The sequence below is a fragment of the Melopsittacus undulatus genome, unplaced genomic scaffold, assembly GCF_012275295.1.
Source record: "Melopsittacus undulatus isolate bMelUnd1 unplaced genomic scaffold, bMelUnd1.mat.Z mat_scaffold_72_arrow_ctg1, whole genome shotgun sequence".
In the NCBI taxonomy this organism is placed as follows: Eukaryota; Metazoa; Chordata; class Aves; order Psittaciformes; family Psittaculidae; genus Melopsittacus; species Melopsittacus undulatus.
The window spans coordinates 168,598-188,236 of NW_022994546.1; the positions used below are offsets into that span (position 1 = coordinate 168,598).

Consider the following 19,639-nt stretch of genomic DNA (forward strand, 5'->3'; position numbering starts at 1 on the left):
GCCACCTTGGGCTGGGCCTCTGCTGCTGAGCTGGGACCGAGGGGAGACCTGTGAGACTCAGAGAGCTTAAAGGCACTTGGCAGTGAGGGATGCTGAGGAGGAGGAAAAACCTTCTGGAGCAGTAACCTTCCCAGCCCTCTTTGTGGTAAGGCTCTGGTTGTAGGGCAATGAAGCTGCAGTTTCTGTGTGTAGATAAGGAGGAGGATGTGGTGCAGAGCAGGGCTTCCCTCTGCACCATGGCAGGGACAGGACAAGGCAGGTCCCTTGTGCCGGGTTGTGCTGGCTGCAGGCTGTGAATGTGGGTGTGCAGCCAGGGGTGCCCAGCGCTGTCCTTGCGAGCAGGGTCCCTGCAGCCCAGGGGCTGTGTGCAGGGGCAGGGACTCTGCTGCCTGCCAGGGTCAGCACTCAGCCTGACTGGGAGCTCCCACGGTGCTGGGAGAGAAACTGGGGGGGAAGGAACAACTCCTGGCATGGAAGAAAAAGTGTTCTTGTGCATGGAGAGGGTGCTGTGTGGGTCAGGGCTGCTCAGAGCTCCACATCACTCTGAGCACGTTTGCAGAGTGTCCTTCTGAAAGACACTGAGGCAGCGTTCACCTTTGAAGGCAAGATCCTGAGCTTTGATGTTTTCACTCTTGGTGGGCAGGTTGGGCAGTGGGAGCTGGGAATTCACTTCTGTGCTTTGGAGAAGGCAGCGAGAGTCTTGTCAGGACTTGTGTGAGCTGCTCCTGAGCCCCTGCAGAGGCAGAGATGCCCCTGGGCAGAGCCCTGCTGCCGGGAGGGGTGTGCAGGGCAGAGCTGAGCACACAGCCCATGGGATGGGCTCTGGCAGCACTGAGAGGGAGCAGAGCTGGGCACAGAGCAGCAGCTCCTGGCAGGGACAGCTCCAGGCAGCAGAGCCATGGGCAGGGAGTGGGGGGAAAGTGCAGCCCAGGCCTGGGGAGGCTGCGTTCAGGCAGCTCTCTTGGTGTCTGCCTTCCACTGCAGGTGGCTGCTGGACATGCTCTGATGGGCAAGGAGCTGACTCTCTCTACAAAGTGCAGGGCAGCTGAGAACCAGACTGATGGACACTGCAGCAACCTTGAGTAGGCACTAACCCACAGACAGTTGAGTCCTTCTGTCTGTCCCATGTTGAGATTCTTCACAGTTGCCTTCAGAAACCTACATAGGAATTGTAACCCTGAAAAAGTCACTTGTCAGCTGTGACACTGGGAAAACAAACAAACCAACCAACTCAGAGACAATCATGAGCAATTCATGCTCAGCCTCTCCTATGGAGTCCAATAGTACATGAGTGTGTAAATTGCACTTCTGTATCTGACATCCCTCCTGTCCTAACCCATCACTGCCTGTTTCTCCCATGACAGTGCCCATGCCCAGAGGCAGCAGATGTCCAACGGCAGCTCCATCACCCACTTCCTCCTCCTGCCATTCGCACACACGCGGGAGCTGCAGCTCTGGCACTTCTGGCTCTTCCTGGGCATCTCCCTGGCTGCGCTCCTGGGCAACGGCCTCATCATCACCAGCACAGCCTGCGACCAGCACCTCCACACCCCCATGTACTTCTTCCTGCTCAACCTCTCCCTGCTGGACCTGGGCTGCATCCTCACCACTGTGCCCAAATCCATGGCCAATTCCCTCTGGGACACCAGGGCCATCTCCTACACAGGTTGTGCTGCACAGCTCTCTTTCTTTCTCTTTTTTATCATAGCAGAGTTTTATCTCCTCACTGTCATGTCCTACGACCGCTATGTGGCCATCTGCAAGCCCCTGCACTATGGGACCCTGCTGGGCAGCAGAGCTTGTGTCCACATGGCAGCAGCTGCCTGGGGCACTGGGTTTCTCAGTGCTCTGCTGCACACAGCCAATACATTTTCACTACCCCTCTGCAGAGGCAATGCTGTGGAGCAGTTCTTCTGTGAAATCCCCCCCATCCTCAAGCTCTCCTGCTCACATTCCTACCACAGGGAAGTTGGACTTCTTGTGCTAAGTGTCCTTTTAGCACTTGGCTGTTTTGTGTTTATTGTGGTATCCTATCTGCAGATCTTCAGGGCTGTGCTGAGGATCCCCTCTGAGCAGGGACGCCACAAAGCCTTTTCCACGTGCCTCCCTCACATGGCTGTGCTCTCCCTCTTTGTCAGCACTGGTTCCTTTGCCTTCCTGAAGCCCCCCTCCATGTCCTCCCCATCCCTGGATCTGGTGCTGTCAGTGCTGTACTCGGTGGTGCCTCCAGCAGTGAACCCCCTCATCTACAGCCTGAGGAACCAGGAGCTCAAGGATGCTGTGAGGAAGCTGCTGATGGGATGTTTTTGATCAGCCACACACTTCCTGCTTTACCCTGGAAAGAGCTCCAAGTGTAGGTCATGACATGCCATGTCTGTCTTTCTCCTTTATGTATGTTTTCCTGTTTTAATCTGTGGTGGTGATGTCTTCATAAAAATGTCAGTTTTCATGTCCTCCTGCTTAAGAAGCTACTTGTGTTTTGTGACCCACAGACTTTGTGTCAGTGGGTTCTCTTACTGTATTTCAGTAAAATAAATGATCCTGCAGCAACTTCTTCTCTGTGCTATGTCCTCCCATGGCAGTAATGAAGGGGAATGGAAGCAGCTTTGTGGCTGCTCCAGCTCTGGGATGGCTGCTCTGTGCCTGCAGCAGGAAGAGCTCTTGAGGAGCCCAAGGGTCGGAGCTGTTGTGCTGGTGTGAGGAGATGGGATGGCATGGGGGGGGCTGCAGAGCTCTCAGGGTGTCCTGGGCAGGAGAGCAGGGGACACAGGGGTCCCTGCAGGGGACTGCCCTGCAATGGCCCAGCCTGGGGCTGCCTGGCTGGGAGCAGCCCATGGGAAAGGTCTGGGTGGGCAGGAGCTGGACAGGAGGCAGCTGTGCCCCGGCAGCAAGGGAGGACAGCAGCATCGTGGGCTGTATGAGCAGGAGCAGGGCAGGAGAACAAGGGAAGGGATGCTCTGGGATACTGCAGCCAGGTTTCAGATCCCCAGTTCTCAAATGCTGTTGGCAAGCAGCAGTGGGTTTAGCAACAAGCCCTCAGGACAGGCAGCCATTGGAGCACTGTGTCTGTGGAGGGAGACTGAGGGAGCTGGACTTGTCCAGGCCAGAGAAGGGAAGGCTGATGGGGACCTGAGATCTTGGGAAGGCTGTTGGGGACTGGCTGCCTGTACTGGCAAGGAGGACATGGAGAATACAGAGCCAGGCTCCTCTCTATGGTGCCTGGAGGGAGGACAAAAGGCAATGGGGGATAGTGACAGAGGAGACGTTGAGCCAGGACAGGAAACCTTGTTCCAATAGGCTCAGGCGAGTGCTGCATCCGGTCACCCAGAGAGGCTCTGCAGTCTCTGGCTCTCAGGTTTTCCAGCTCAGACTGTATCAAGCCTTGAACCACTTGCTCTGACCCTGTTCCTGATGGGTTGGACTCGAGACCTTGTGGGTTCCCTTTCCAATCTCTGTTCTCTTATGATCCTACAATGATGTGCTTATGAAGAGTCACAAAGATGCTCTAAGAGCTGGAACACATCTCCAATGATGACAGGCTGAGAGAGCTGGAGGTGTTCAGCCTGGAAAAGGTTGCAGGGAGACATCTTAGCAAGCTGCCCATACCTAGACAGAGCCTACAGGAAATCTGGAGAGGGGGTTTTAAAAGGATGTGCAGTGACAGGGCAAGGGGGAATCATTTTAAGATGAAAAAAAAGATTTAGCTTGGATATTAAGTGGAAGTCCTTCCCTGTGATTCTACTGAGGCACTGGCACTGAGTGCCCGGAGAAGCTGTGGCTGCCCCATTCCTGGTAGTGTTCAAGGCCAGGATGGATGTTAGTTAGCATTGCTCTCCACCACTACTTTGTCCATCTCTGATGTTCACAAGGGATGTCAGATAAAATCCAACTTGATTGTGAAGATCGCTCCTGATACTCATGATTCAGATGAGTATGGGCTACACAAGAGAGGCTCGGCATGGCCTTAGAATCATTTTGTCTGTTGTTTATTTACTAGTATAACACTGCTGAGGGTTTTTTATAGGGGTATAAAATATTCTACATATGACTGAAAATTGGAAGAGTTGGAACAGGGAGAAATTCTCAGCTCTTTATAGCTCAGAGCTGAGCCAGGACAGCTGCAGTGTCCATCAGTCCTTTCCCATTTGCCCTGTGCTTACATTTGCACTGCCTGTAAGATGCCTTCACACACAAATGGATCTGAAGAACCCCCACAAACACGTGTCCTGTGCTGAGAGCAGGGCAGCAGGGTTCAGAGGGCAGATCAAGGAGCTCTCATGGGGAGAAGCAAAGGACTGTGCCCAGCAGAGCATGTCCAGCAGCCACCTGCAGTGGAAGGCAGACACCAAGAGAGCTGCCTGAACGCAGCCTCCCCAGGCCTGGGCTGCACTTTCCCCCCACTCCCTGCCCATGGCTCTGCTGCCTGGAGCTGTCCCTGCCAGGAGCTGCTGCTCTGTGCCCAGCTCTGCTCCCTCTCAGTGCTGCCAGAGCCCATCCCATGGGCTGTGTGCTCAGCTCTGCCCTGCACACCCCTCCTGGCAGCAGGGCTCTGCCCAGGGGCATCTCTGCCTCTGCAGGAACCTCACACCTGGCACTCCATGGATCCAGCAATGGGGAATGGAGAAACATGGTCACCCCTGAGGAAGCCTTGAGAGCTTCTGGACTCTTCAGTTGGTTCCTGGTGGCAATGAGCAGAGTGCAGGGAGCTGAGGGAGGCTGGAGGGAAGTCAGCAAGAAGCAAGGTGATGGTTCAGGGCTTTAACAAACCCTTACAAGCAGGACAGAGCCCAGCAATGGAGAGCAGTTGATGTCTGTAGGTGCAGGAGGAGTAGGTGTTCCTGCAGTGTGGCTGCAGGTCCTGGACACACCAGAGGCTGTCTGAGAAGTTTCCCTGATGGGAACATGCCTCAGTGTGGCACATGGGGAATGCCCAGAGCTGGGGGTGCCTGAACACTGCTCATCTGCCCCATGAGCCGACCTTCCTGTCTCCCTCTCCTGCACTGCCCAAACTCGCCTGGAATGCAGGATCCATCCCTGAGCCTGGAGGATGCAGGAACCTCCTGCAGTCAGGTGTCTGCTGCAGGGGAAGTGCAAAGCTCCTGTGAGACACTGGTGAGTGCGGGCAGAGAGTGGGGTGTGCGCAGCAGAGAGGGGGCTACAGGCAGGAAGCTGTCCCAGATGAGGTGCCCTGTCCCCACAGCATGGGATACCTTGCACCCAAGGACAACACCTTTCCTCTTGGCTCTTGCCAGCAAGTTCTCAATCCAGACCATTGGCTTTCCCACTGCTCTCCCATGGTGCTCAGTTCTCTATCCTGATGGCATCCCCCATTCCTCTAGAAGCCTCCTTTAGATCAGCTTGATGAGGGATATTCACTCCACCTGATGAATTGACACTATAGTAGCAGCCTGCAACTACTGGAAATGTGGCTTCAGAGATGATGGAGGTTTTCTTGCTAGCAGGAGGAGAAGGAAACCTCTACAGAGTGCAGCCTGGAAGGTTCAGACTCCAAGTTAGGAAAGAGAAATGTGTGTCAAAAGGTGGACTTGTGGTGCAAGAGGTGACCCAGAGGGAGTCTGGCTCAGCCCATGGCTTTGTGTTTCAAGGCACAGACAGCCATGGGTGCAGAGATGGGACTGAAGGGACAGAAATGCCAGGGGAGAGCTGGCTGGGAAAGCAAGATGGGTGTCAGCAGCCTGAAGGGACAGAGGTGCAGGCATGGGCCAGTGCAGGACAGCCTGCAGCAGAGATGAGGGAGGATTCTGGCAAGGCTGAAAGGCCCCAGAGAACAAAAGGTCTCTGTCCCCTGCCCTATGGCACTTGCCTCTTTCATCAAGGCCTGGGAGGAGAACTTTCATTCTCAGCATTTCAGGCTCTACTTCTCCAAGGGCTGTGCTCAGGGCTTGGCCTTTCTGCTTCATCAAACACACCAAGGGTGTTCTCACCATCAGACACCTGCACTTTGCCTTTGTCTGCTGTAATCACAGCCTACAGGTACTTGCTTTAATGAGGCCCTGGGGAAGCTTTGTCAGGAGCAGCCCTCAGTGGGGCCCATTAATGCTGAAGGGACTTGGGGTTTTGTTTCTGACTTGGACTTCTTGAGAGGTTTCTTCAGTCTCCTCTCAGCACCTGAGGTTCATGGGCTCAGCCCAAATACTCCGTGGGGCTCATTAAAACCTTTGGGTTTAGTTAAGTCTTTCATATCACAAAGCACAATTGGAGGTTTCTGAGTGCAGGGAGATTACAAAGAGCATCTGATAAAAGTTATTTTAAAGTGTTAATTTTATCACTTTTCAGCTCAGAAATGTCTGTGTGTTCTGGAATGCCGGCACAGGGATCACTGGAACCTGCCAGGGCCCTGCCACCTTCCACAATGCCTGGTGGGCTTCCGTGAGCCTTGGGGGAGCCAGGCAGGTCCCCTTGTGCTGATCTCCCAGTGACAGCACCAGCAGCTGCACTGCCAGGGGCTGCTCCTGCCCTGACACCTTCTGAGCACCTCTGACCCCAGCAGCTCCTGCACACACAAGGCTCCTGCTTTGCCCCCAGCACCTCTGCAGGCAGAGCTGAGCTCCAAGCACATCAACAAGCCCAGGGCTGAGCTCCTCCTCACCCATGCCCTGCTCCTACAGCTGCCATGGCACCAGCACATCTCCTGACAGCTTCTCCTCCCTTCACAGCAGCACCCACAATGTCTTTGCAGCCACACTATGAGGGAATTCTTAAAGAGCCAAGGCCACGTAGTGAGCGATCCCGACACCCTGAGCCTTGTTACTGTAAAGTAAGAAGATTCTTGGCAGGCAGAAGCAAAGTCAATTGTCTTGTTAAGCCTCTGTAATTTTCCACTAAAAACATGCAGAGAATGATCTCTGCCAAGGTTGTAGTTTCCCACTGTATTTTTAGAGCAAGGTATTTAATTGCAATTTTAACAAGTTATAAACATTAGCTTTGTAAACAGTAGTAACCTCTAGACTAACCAATTAGAGCTCACTATCCAAGGCTGTTACATAGGAAACCTAAGGGTGTAAGGGTATAAAAGGAGCACTGTATCTGAATAAACTTGGCAATCGCTTGATCACATTGATCGTCTCTGCGCTGTCCGTGACTCCTGCATTGACATGTAAATCATAAATTTAAAGTAGTCTTTTTTGTTCTCTTTCATTATAGAAGCACACTTCCTACATTTTTGTCCATACAATAAAGGAAATCTTTGTCAAAACAAACTTTGTAAACAGTATTTGCAGAATGTTTACACAAATCTGTGTAGCTTGAGCACATTTAGCACTTTGCCGTTTGAACTTACATCCTATATGCAGAACAACCCTTCATTCTTTTCAGCTTCAGCCATAACAATTGTCAAGTAAACTTCCATCCATGGCAGGGTGGATTACGATGCCTATCAGGCACTTATGTGTCCAGGTATACAATGGAAATCTGTCAGAAGCCTGAAACCTACTTAACACAAGGCATGTGTGACATGCCTGAAACCTACTTAACACAAGGCATGTGTGACGTGACCATCTAGCTACTAAGTTCAAATAACACAAATAATTAAATTGCATGTTACAGAGTGTCGTGGTTTAAAAGCCCAGTCAGCAACCCAGAACCACGCGGCTGCTCGCTTAATCCTCCCCTTCCTCCCCCCACTCCCAGAGGGATGGGAAGGAGAACAGAAAGAACATAATTCCCATGGGTTGAGATCAGTGAATAAAGCAGGATATGCTGAAACTGTGAGATCAAGAGAAACAACTTTGAGAACCAATAAATCAGCATTGTGACAAGTGACTATTAATCCAAACCAATGAATGCTTATCACAAATACGATGTTAGCTGAACATTTGTGCTGGACGATCTGTGGGAGTACTGGCCTTGAGGAAGGGAATCTCTGCTTTTATAACAGGGACACAAGGCTATGACTTCAGTTTTCCAGAGAAAAAGAATGTTGTGCTTTGGTTTGATTAACACTAGTGTGATTGATGGAAGAAGCCTCAGCATCTGTATTTCAGGCAGCTTGCCTGCACAAGTCACAAAGTGGTTATGGTAAAGAGTTCATGCGCCACACACCTGACAAATTACTTTGTCCTTTTAAATAGATAAAGAATATGTTTTACATAGTATCTGCAAACTATCATCAACAGTAATAAGAAGAAGACTTGATCTTGGAAAGTGCTGTGCTTATTCAGCCCTGCAGATAGAAGAGATCCTTCAAGTCTGTGCTGTGGACATCAGGTGTTAGTTATTCCATAGTGCCTGCCCATCACAAATCCATGGATCTTGGTGCCAATTCATTTTCAAATATAGTACAGTTCCCTCAGGAGATCCAGCATCAATAGCTCCAGATGTTTCTATAGACTAGTGCCAGTTTGCTTAGTCACTGCACTCACACAAAACAGCAAGTTCAGTGTCTGCAAGGAAAATCATTATTATCCCCCTGAGGGTGCCCGAGCACAGTCATTGTAGCTCACAACTGAGATTCCACCAGAGCTGAGAATCATGAGTCTGCTATTTTGATGGTTGTCACCAGTAGTTCAGGACTGGCTCTGTACCTGCATCAGGACTGCCAGAAAACACCCAGTGTGGGGCAGTGCCTAGAATCTCCCAACTGTGGACATGCAGCGTCAGCTGGCTCCTTCTCACACCCTTTCCCCTGACTGGAAGGGCTGAGGACAGCCCCTACCTGGGTCCCCATATCCTAACGCAGGGAGCATTCTGGAGGGTACCTTTTGGCTAGTTAAGCCCACCAGCACTTTTGGATCACTGACTAATGCTGTGCTTGAGCATTTTGGGCATCTCTCCACTGCCCCAGTCCTGCCTGCCCATCGGTGCCAAGCACTTACAATCAACTGAGGGAAGCAGAGGAATGAGGATGTATTTAAGAAACTTCAAATGCTCAGTAATAGTAAGGCCACAATGATAGAATCACAGAATATCTCCCTACTGAACACAAGTGCACGTGTCCTGTCTTTCACACTGCTACATCCTCTGTTCCTCAATATGCCTTCCTCAGCTCCTGTGGTCTACCTTTAATGCTGATTTCTAGTCAAGGTGGTTTGAATCCTATTAAGTCTTAAAGCTCTCACAATGTAATTAGAGAAACTCAACCTGGATCAAACTATTTTTAAAGAAGTCATCTGTCAGAAACATGCTGCCAGCAGGTAAACTGCTCTTCTGTTAGATTTATTCTCAGTTACCTTTATGCAGATGTTGGTTTGGGGCTGCACCTGTGGAGCTATTGGTGACTCTCATCCAGTGCAAGTGGGTGCATTCACTGGCAGCAGATGTCTGCATTCAAGACATGGTGCCATCTGAAGAACAAGACACATCACTTCATGTCATTAAGGCTATCAAGAGGTTTTCAGGATTTTCCTGGTTAGAGTCTGCAGCAGCAAAGTCACCACAAACAGCAGCTGATAACCACAGCTGCTGGTACTGATGCTTACAGATCAAAGGCTATTGAGAGAACAGGAAGACAACTGCAAAGAGTGACTTTACTGACAACTGAAACTAGGCCAGAATGGGACTAAGTGAATTTTCAGTAAATTTAAAAATGCAGAGAGAAAACAGTTAGAGGCATGACTGTAAAAACTTGGTGCTCTTACATATATGCCCACTCTTGCCACTGTTCATGGCCTGAGGCATGATCCTACAGCTATGACACAAACAGCAGTTACTAACTAACTGCACTAGTTAGCTCTGGAACAAGATGCATGTGCACTTCCTGAAGATGCAGTGGCTGTTGCTGCAGCATCCAGGGGAACCGGAATTTGGTCATGTTTCCTGACACTGGCAAACAAAACACAATGTACTTTTCCAGTCTTACCCTTACTGACATATGTGGCACTTGAAGGAATCTATGGTTCATTTTGCCCATCACTTAACAATTACATCCAGTGCTAAAGGTATTGAACAAAATCACAGAATGACAGAATCCCAGACTGGTTTGGGTTGGAAAGGACCTTAAAGCTCCTCCAGCTCCAACCCCTGCCACAGGCAGGGACCCCTTCCACTGGAGCAGCTGCTCCAAGCCCCTGTGTCCAACCTGGCCTTGAGCACTGCCAGGGATGGGGCAGCCACAGCTCCTCTGGGCACCCTGTGCCAGTGCCTCAGCACCCTCCCAGGGAAGAGCTTCTGCCTCAGAGCTCAGCTCAGTCTCCCCTCTGGCAGCTAAAAGCCATTCCCCTTGGCCTGTCCCTACAGGCCCTTGTGCAAAGCCCCTCTCCAGGTTTCTTGGAGCCCCTTTAGGCTTTGGGAGCTGCTCTCAGGTCTCCCCTTAAGGAGCTTTCTCTTCTCCAGGCTGCCCCAGCCCAGCTCTCTCAGCCTCAGATGTTCATCTCCTGGGCTGGAGGTGAAGGCCAAGGATCCACAGAGGATGTGGAGGAGCAATTCATAAAATACACTATACTTTCACACACTGAGTTTTGCAGTCAAATCAAAATGCAACGGCTGAAGAACTTGATCTTGAGCTCAATCAAGACTGCTGCCATGTGTGAAATAACTGATATGTCAGTAATATTGTCTGAATGAATTGTGATAAACACATAAATGTACTGGCTTTCGCAAATCATAGGTATGGTTATGTGGACATAACTATACAAGTTTATAGTAACAAAACCAAAGCTCAATAAAGACATAAGATGAGCAAACCGGAGTCATATAGGAGAAGAATCTGTAAAGTTAAAAAGAAGAAGGGGGGGGATTTGCATGCTTGATATAAGAAAAGCTAGTGCCTGTAAAATATAGAGTTAAAGTACTTTTTAGCTTAACTTAGGTTGTAGAAAGAGAACAATGTTTATGTTGATAGCCTGTGGAATTGAGTGGCCCCACTAAAGGTGAGTGAACTGTTTCACACTGGTCCTCTAAAGTGTCTTTAGTTTTAAAGAACAATGTTTGTGTTGTAAGTCTGTGGTGAGATAACAAGATTTAGTGACACAGCTAAGCATGAAGGAGTTATTTCACACCATCCTTGTACTTATCAGTCAGTTCAGAGACAGAGCCTCCCAACCATCTGCTCCCTTGGGATACTCCTGTCCTGCTATCAATGTTGCAGGAAGGTCACACTGTTTCAAATCTGTGTTAGTTATTAGAATCATTACAGATCTGGCTGGTTTTAGCCAGTTGTGTGATTACTGGGGCGCCAAAGGTGAAAAGTACACTGTGAGGAAGACTGCTTACTTCATCTTGAAGACCCCTACTCACATGAGGAAGACTGCTTACTTCATCCTCAAGACCCCTGCCCACAATCATTGAAGAGCAGTGCGCAGACGCCAAGAGGAGGAGACTTCTGATAATAAATTACTGGACTTTAAATTATAATGTTCCCTGCTTATATGCAGGCATTATGAATATGCATGTGACTAATGGAACTGTGAAAGCATATAAACCTGTAACAAATACTAATCATTTGCGCCTCTGATTACGGTCACGCGCCCAGCGCTGTTTGCTTTTGCTTTATTGACTTTGTCCCTTCATGAAACCTTGTTATCTTGTTCAGAGAAGTGAATTCATATTTCACATGCATAGAATTAAGTGCAAGTAGAGTTGGTGTATTTAAACATGTTGGTAACTTTCCAAGTTCCTTCATGAAATGCACCCTCATGAAAACCATCCTGAAATGCAAACCAAAGCCTTGAGGATCAAAGTTTCTCATGAACACGTCAGAGAAGTTTTTCCCTGGATTCAAAGCTCTTCTTCAGCCCTGATGTCATTTCTACAACAGTATTTGTGCCTCCTTCCTGCTGATCCTTCCCTGCAAGAGGGATTCCAAGTGGGCTCCAGCCCTGCCTGCACTTCCCCTGCTGGGTCAGGCCCCGCTTCCCGTGCCCTCCTGTGTTGCCTTCATGAGGCATGACGACCTGGTTCAGGAACAGTGCGACGGCCCCTTGGGCCGCTCGGTCCAAATGCTCACAGACACCAATGTGGTGGACGGCAAATGGCGTTTATTGAGAGAGAACATGGTGTTATATAGCCTAGGTTTACGATGTCATTTCCGTCTGCTTGCATCGTAAAACTGGTATCATCACCTAAATGCTATTGGCTACCTGGAGAGGGGTCTTATCTTTCCGTACAGCACGATATCTTCCGGCCGTCAGGCCCTATCTGCCTACATTTCCCCCTCCCTATGCTTAATTAAATTGGCTAAAATGTAACAATCTTAAAGAATATATATATCGTAAAAATATACTAAATGCATTCTACTCCTATTCTCTGCTCTACAACAGACTTAGGATGTATACCAGAAACTTGGATAGAAAACATAAGGCACAGTAAGCAAGAGGTAACAGGAGGATAACTGGGAATAACAGGATATAACTGGGGATAAGTAAAGGAAGTTTTGAACAAGAACATTTTTAAGCAGTTGTTGGCTGAGCTTTTAAAGCAGTTGCCGGCGTTCTACTAACATGATGTTAACTCTCTCTAACCGGCTCTTTACAAACAACATGAGTTTATTCAGTATATAAAGGCACTTTGTTGGCTGTCGTTTGGATCTAATCGGTGCAGAACTCTCAGGTGCAGGCTGGATGCTTGTTGGCTTATCGTCCTCTCTTGTCACCGGGGTATACAGGTTACGGGGACATCCGATAATCCAGTCCTGTGGATAGAAACTCATGGCAGAGTGAAGCCCTTTATCTGCAATTGCCTTAACAATCACTTGTATGTCCTTGGGGTTTACTGGCGAATAGTACCTCTGTCCCCCAGGTGCCACCCGGACCGAACGTTCATGTGGCTGCTGAGCTCCGGTCGGCACACGCAGTTTGTGTTTCCTTCCACTCTGTCAGAGGATTTCTTCCCCTCCTGGTCCCTGTTTAGTTCGGGTGGGAATCCTTTGGCTCCTGATTTTATCTCTGTTTCCTCCTCCTCTAACCTTGAACCGGTTGTGAACTGCTCGTCCCCCCCCGTGTCTGGTTCAGAGCCGGAACTCGACTGAGGCTACCTCCGATTTTCGGTGCCTGTTTGTTGGGCTCCGGCCCCGCCCGCTTTGTGTGTTGGCTGTTCCCTCTCTGGGTTCGCCCCTCCCTCTGCTCGGGTTCCAACCCCACCCGGTTCTCCGGTGGGCGGGGCTGTTCCTCCCCTTTGGGCTCACCCCTCCCTCCGCTCGGGGGTGTGTGTCCATCATGGACACTGTTCCCGATGCCCTCGGATCAGTGTCCCCCCTGCACCCCCCCCATTCCCTTCTTGTGCTCCTCTGCTCGGGGGTGTGTGTCCATCATGGACACTGTTCCCGATGCCCTCGGATCAGTGTCCCCCCTGCACCCCCCCCATTCCTGTGCTCCTCTGCTCGGGGGTGTGTGTCCATCATGGACACTGTTCCCGATGCCCTCGGATCAGTGTCCCCCCTGCACCCCCCCCATTCCCTTCTTGTGCTCCTCTGCTCGGGGGTGTGTGTCCATCATGGACACTGTTCCCGATGCCCTCGGATCAGTGTCCCCCCTGCACCCCCCCCATTCCTGTGCTCCTCTGCTCGGGGGTGTGTGTCCATCATGGACACTGCTCCCGATGCCCTCGGATCAGTGTCCCCCCTGCACCCCCCCCATTCACTTCTTGTGCTCCCTCTCTCCCTGCCAGGAGCATCCTCGCCCCGCCCTTCACCTCTGTGCTCGGCGCCATCTTGGTCAGAGACAAAAACCAGCCCAAAATGGCCCCAAAACCACCTCAAATTAAGCCAAAACCACCCCAAACCCCCCTTGTGCTGCTTCTCCGATGGGGGACACCCAGTGAGGACCCAAAACAGCCCCAATTCACCCCAAACTGGTGCATTCTGGAGGTCGCTGTGGAGCTGCTTTAACATGGCCTTGAGCTGCAACACCTTCTCAGGGAGGTCCAAGGCTGTGGGGGGGCTGTGGGGGGGCAAAGGGCAATGGGGGGGGGGGGGTCCCAGCCCCATATATGGGGGTTCCAGCCCTATATATGGGGATCGAAGCCCCTTATAAGGGGGTCCCAGCCACATATATAGGAGTTCCAGCCCCACATATGGGTGTCCCAGCCCCTTATATGTGGGTCCCAGACCCACAGATGAGGGGGGTCCCCATGTAGGGGAGGTCCTGTACCTCATGGGGGGGGCAGCCCCTGTGGCCTATGCGGGGGTTGGGGGGGTCAGGGCTCAGCACCAGGAGCTGGGCTGCTGTGGTATGTCAGCACCCCAAAACCAGCCCGAAATAGGCCAAACCAGCCCAAACCAGCCCAAAATAGCCCCAAACCTGCCGAAACCAGCCCATAATACCCAAAACCAGCCCAAAACCAAAAAAATACCCCTAAACCAGCCCAAACCAGAACAAAATAGCCCCAAATCAGCCCAAAATAGGCCAAAAGCAGCCCAAGATAGGCCAAAACCAGCACAAAATACCTCAAAACCAGCACAAGATGCCCCAAAACCAGCCCAAAATAGCCCCAAAGCAGCCCAAAACAGCCCCAAATCACCCAAAATACACCAAAACAGCCACAAAATGCCCTGAAAACAGCCAACCCCCCCAAACCAGGCCCAAACAACTGATAACAGCCCCACAACATCCCCAAACCAACCCAAAACAGCCCAAAACCAGCTTAAAACACCCCCAAAACAGACCAAAACACCCCAAAATCACCCCTGAAATGGCTCAAAACACCCCAAAACAGGCCAAAATTCCCCAAAACCACCCCAAAACCACCTTGTCCTGCCTCTCCTATGGGATGCAGGGGCAGAGCATCAAAACCGGCCCATAACCACCCAAAAACAGCCCAAAAAAGGCCAAATATATCCAAAAACCATCCCAAAACCACCTTGTCCTGCTTCTCCTATGGGATGCAGCATCCGAGCATCAAAACCGACCCAAAACGGGCCAAAACGGGGCAAAACAGGCCAAAAGTACCTCAAAAAACACCCCAAAACCACCTTGTCCTGCTTCTCCTATGGGATGCAGGGGCAGAGCATCAAAACGGGCCCAAAACAGGCCAAAATGGGACAAAAAAAACCCAAAAACCAGCCCAAAACCACCTTGTCCTGCTTCTCCTATGGGATGCAGGGGCAGAGCATCAAAACGGGCCCAAAACAGGCCAAAACGGGACAAAAATACCCCAAAAACCACCCCAAAACCACCTTGTCCTGCTTCTCCTATGGGATGCCCTCAGGATCATCACTGTCCGATGTCCCATCGCCCATCCCCTTTCTCGGCGGTGATGGTGGCATCGATGTCCCCTTCCCCTTCTGACCTCCAGAGATCTTTGATGCTGTGGACTTTGGGACAAGGGGCAGTGAAAACCCCATGGCTGCTGCATCATCAGCCCCCGTCCGGACGCCTCCTCACTCGGTGCGGTGCCCATCAGACCCGAAGCCACTGCCTCCGTTGGGGCTTCACCTCGGCCAGCGCCTCTGTCACTGACCACCTCAAACCAGCACATTTAGGGGCCTCCTTGGACCCGTTACTGGTTTCATCCCTGTCATGGGTTCAGCCATAGCAGTCATTTATCTCCTTCTTGTATCTGGTGCAGTCTGTGGTTTGAGTTCTGGGCTGGAACAGTTGCTGATAACAAGTATGTTTTGGGGGTGTTTGTGTTCAAGGCTTTATCTGAGCACGTGCTCCAGGTGGAGGAGGTGAGGCCGGGAGGAAGGAGAGACAGGACACCTGACCCAGGCTAGCCAATGAGGTATTCCATACCATAGCACGTGATGCCCAGGATGCATACTGGGAGAGAGGAGGAGGAGTGGAGCTGGAGAGGGAAATGGAGGAGGGAGCACGCGGTGCTCGGCCGGGCAGGGTGGAGTGAGTTATGGGTCGGTGGCTGGTGGGTGTTGTATTCTCTTCACTTGTTGTTTGCTGTACCATTATTATGTGTAGTAGTAATGGCAGTGGTGATTTGTGTTATACCTTAGCTATTAAACCGTTCTTATCTCAATCCGTGGGGGCTACATTCTCTGGATTTTCCTTCCTAGCTCTCCGGGAGTTGGGGGACTTGGTTTAAACCACGACAATCCCACAGCATCAGTCCTATACGTTCCCATGAGGAAACTTCAAACGCTGCCTGCACAGTGAGCAGAAGACCACGGGCTCGGGACCATTGCAACAGCCTCTGTAAGGCGGCGCTGTCGTGTTCTGCTCCTCTCTTAGAGAGAACTTGTTGGAGGAGCTCCATTACTGCCTGTTCATCGTTGAGATGAAGATCCCAACTTCCGCAGCGCCGGCTCCTACCCCTCATTCCTGATGGGACTTCAATCCCTCTGTGGAGGTCACCGATGTGAGGGTCCCTGTTCGGGCACCGCTTGTCGATGCTGGAGTCCCGGACAACGCAGAGACCATCAATGTGATCAAACGATTGCCAAAGTTTATTAGATACGGTGCTCTTCTTGTACCCTTACTCCCTTATGTAACAGCCTTGGATACTGAGCTCTGATTGGTTACTCTAGAGGTTACCATTGCTTGCAGAGCTGATGTTTATAACTTGTTATAATTGGGATTAAATACCTTACTCTAAAAATACAGGGGGAAACTACAGCCTTGGCAGGGATCATTCTCTGCACGAAAACATGGGAAGTTACAGAGGAATAACAAGACAACTGAGCTAGTTTAGGCCTGCAAAGGCTCTTTTTATCTTCAAGCAGCAAGACTCAGGGTATTGGAATCACTTACTATGTAGCCTTGGCTCTTTTAGAACCCCACAGATTTCTATAGTGATAATGGACCAAATTCCTTTGGGAACACCGTTTCCTTCCGCAGCAGCGTCCCCTTTCCTGATCCACGGAAGCCCGGAAGGAATCCTTGCATCTTCCTTGCGGGATAACGAGATAAGGTTTGGAGTCCGTGCTGCCTGTATGCTGATGGAGATGGAGAGCAGGGAATGGGAACCTTCGGGCTCTGGAGCTTCTTGGTCCAGGTTTGTCTCTGCCATCCTTTTCCCTAAGGAAAACTGCGCCGTTCCCAGCAGAAGAGCGCCCACAGGCTGCATCCCAGGCTCCGCTGCTCCGGTGCGCTCCGGAGGATGAGCAGGGTCTGAGCCGTCAGGGAACGGAGTTTGGGATCGGCCTCTTCCAGCAACACTTCCAGGGCTGTGATCCAAAGAGACCGGGATGAGCCTCCCATAGCCCCCAGCATCCCCCCAGCCCCTGCTCCCTCCTCACCTCTGCAGATCTCCTCCAGCGTCCCTGAGCTTTCCCCTCTTAGGGGCCGCGCAGCCAATCCTGTGCACAGGGATCCATTGGGATCCATCAGCATCCACTGGGATCCATCAGGGATGCAGCGGGATGGGGACCGGGATGGGGCTCACCAATGAACCTGACGGCTGCCTCTCGCAGGGGGACCTGAGCATCCTGCAGGTACTGCAGGCTGTGGTGCAGGCATGCCTGCATCCTCTTCCTGCTCCGCTTCACCTGCAGAGGGAAGGGGATGCTATGGGAATGCCCCCCCATTCCCATCCCGATATGGGATGGGCAGAGCGGTCCAACAGGTTCCAATGGGAATAGGGATGGATGCAGGGTCCATACCAAGCATTCCGCAACCCTCCACATCTGCTTGGTCTCCAATAGGTGCTGGAGATCTTCCCATCCCAGGAGCGTCGCCACAGGAAGGAGAGCGTCCCAGGAAGCCTGCAAAGGATGGGATGGGAGATGGCCCCTTGGGAATGATCCCACCCTCTGGAATGTGGGATACAGGATGGGGGGGGGGAGTCCTTACCTTGACCACGCTGTGGCTTTGGTCATTCAGATGGAAGAAGAGGGGGAGCAGCAGATCCCAAGTTTTGCTCCGTATCCTCCTCCAGTCACATTCAAGCATCGTCTCCAGGAGGAAGCAGACCAGGTGGATGGAGAGCTCCCGGAGCTGCTCGCATCCCTGCAGGCAAAAGGAAAAAGGTGGGATATGGGGATGGATCCCGACGGGATGTGATGCCCCGGAGCCATCCAAGGGGTGGGGGGACCCCATGCAGCCCTTACTGCATCAAAGAAGGGCCGCAGGTCCTGCACCAGCCCCATGGCAATGGGGATGACTTCCTCCAAGCAGAGGTGCCTCATCACATTCTGTAGGATGAGCAGGCCCTTTATCTGGAGCTGCTCTGTGACATCCCAGAGCCTGCCCATGATGTGGGGCAGGAGCTGCTGCAGTTTCCTTGCCTGCAGGAAGAGATGGGGGCTCCTTGGGGGGCAGTCGGAAGCCAAGGCTCTGGTGGCCAAGAGGGGCCCCCATGGCCAGGTCCTGCCCCATAGGCAAGAGGGTGCCCCATGACCATTGAGAACAGGGCTCCCCATGACCCATGCCCTGCCCCATACCCATGCCCTGCCCCATACCCATGTCCTGCCCCACAGCCCTGCCCCATAGCCATGCCCTGCCCCATACCCGTGCCCTGCCCCATACCCATACCCTGCCCCATACCCATACCCTGCCCCATACCCATGCTCAGCCCCTTACCCATACCCTGCCCCATACCCTGCCACATGCCCTGCCCCATGCCCTGCCCCATGGCCCTGCCCCATACCCATGCCCTGCCCCATACCCATACCCTGCCCCATACCCATGCCCTGCCCCATACCCTCCCACGGCCCCGCCCCCCAGCCCTGCCCCCATTCGTGCCCCCCTCACCAATCTGCGTTCCATCGAGAGCCTCAAGAGCTTTTCCAGCAGTGCAGCCACGGTCACCACCCCCTGGGGGCCCTTGGCCCCCCCAGCACCGGAGGCCCTGGGCTAAGGCAAAGGCAAAGGTGCTGGGACCCCCCACCCCCAATCCTGCAGGATCCATAGGGAGCCATGGGGGGGGGGACTCACAACCAAGGCAAGGATGGAGGTGTCCCACGTACCTGGATCGTTCCCAGCAGCTCCTGCAGGATTTCCATGGGCTCGGAGAAGCTCAGGACCATGTCCCACATGACCAGGTCGGAGCTGGGAGGGAGATGGGGGAGTCAGGGTGGGGTGGGAATCCCATGGGATGCTCCATGAGGGATCCACATAGGGGGCATGGAGGGAGCCGATCCTTAGGGATGTCAAAGCAGCAGAAAGGGCGTTAAGATCATCCCATTCCAATCCCATGGATTGGGATAGAGGGACCAGATCCTCAGCATCATAAAGGGCCTCAAGATCATCCCGTTCCAACCCCAATGCCATGGGGTGGGATGCAGGGAACTGCTCCTTAGGGATGTCAAAGCATCATGGAAAGGGCCTTAAGATCCCCCCATTCCAACCCCAATACCATGAGGTGGGATGGAGGAACCAAATCCTTAGGGATGTCAAAGCATCATAAAGGGCCTTAAGATCATCCAGTTCCAACCCCAGTGCCATGGGGTGGGATGCAGGGACCAGATCCTCAGCATCATCAAGCACCTTAAGATCCCCCCCATTCCAGCCCCATTGCCATGGATTGGGATGCAGGGCCCAGGTGCCCAAGCCCTCCAGGCTGGTACCTGTCCCTCAAGGGCACGTCGAGGACCATGGAGACCATCAATGCCCTGGGGTGCTTGACGACCATGAGGGTGATGAGCTCGTCCATCCTCCACATCTCTTCTATGCTGCTGTTCCGCAGGCATTCATGGATGCTCCTCACCACGCTGGGTATCTGGAAGCAGGAGCATGGGGCTGAGAGCGCCTTCCCCATCCCTCTCTGCTGCTTTGGGGACCCAGGAGCCCCCCTCGGGTTTGGGATGGAGGAGGAAGGAGCGGATGGGATGGGAACGCAGCCATGGGGCACCCAC

The 19,639-nt window shown here is 52.3% G+C and overlaps 1 protein-coding gene across 1 annotated transcript; it reads left to right on the top strand.

Moving 5' to 3' along the window:
- The first annotated feature begins 1,386 nt into the window (after nt 1-1,386).
- Nucleotides 1,387-2,310, top strand: LOC117438854 (olfactory receptor 14J1-like). Its single transcript, XM_034074241.1, has one exon. The coding sequence runs from the start codon at nt 1,387-1,389 to the stop codon at nt 2,308-2,310; it is 924 nt and encodes a 307-aa protein (XP_033930132.1).
- The last annotated feature ends 17,329 nt before the right edge of the window (nt 2,311-19,639 follow it).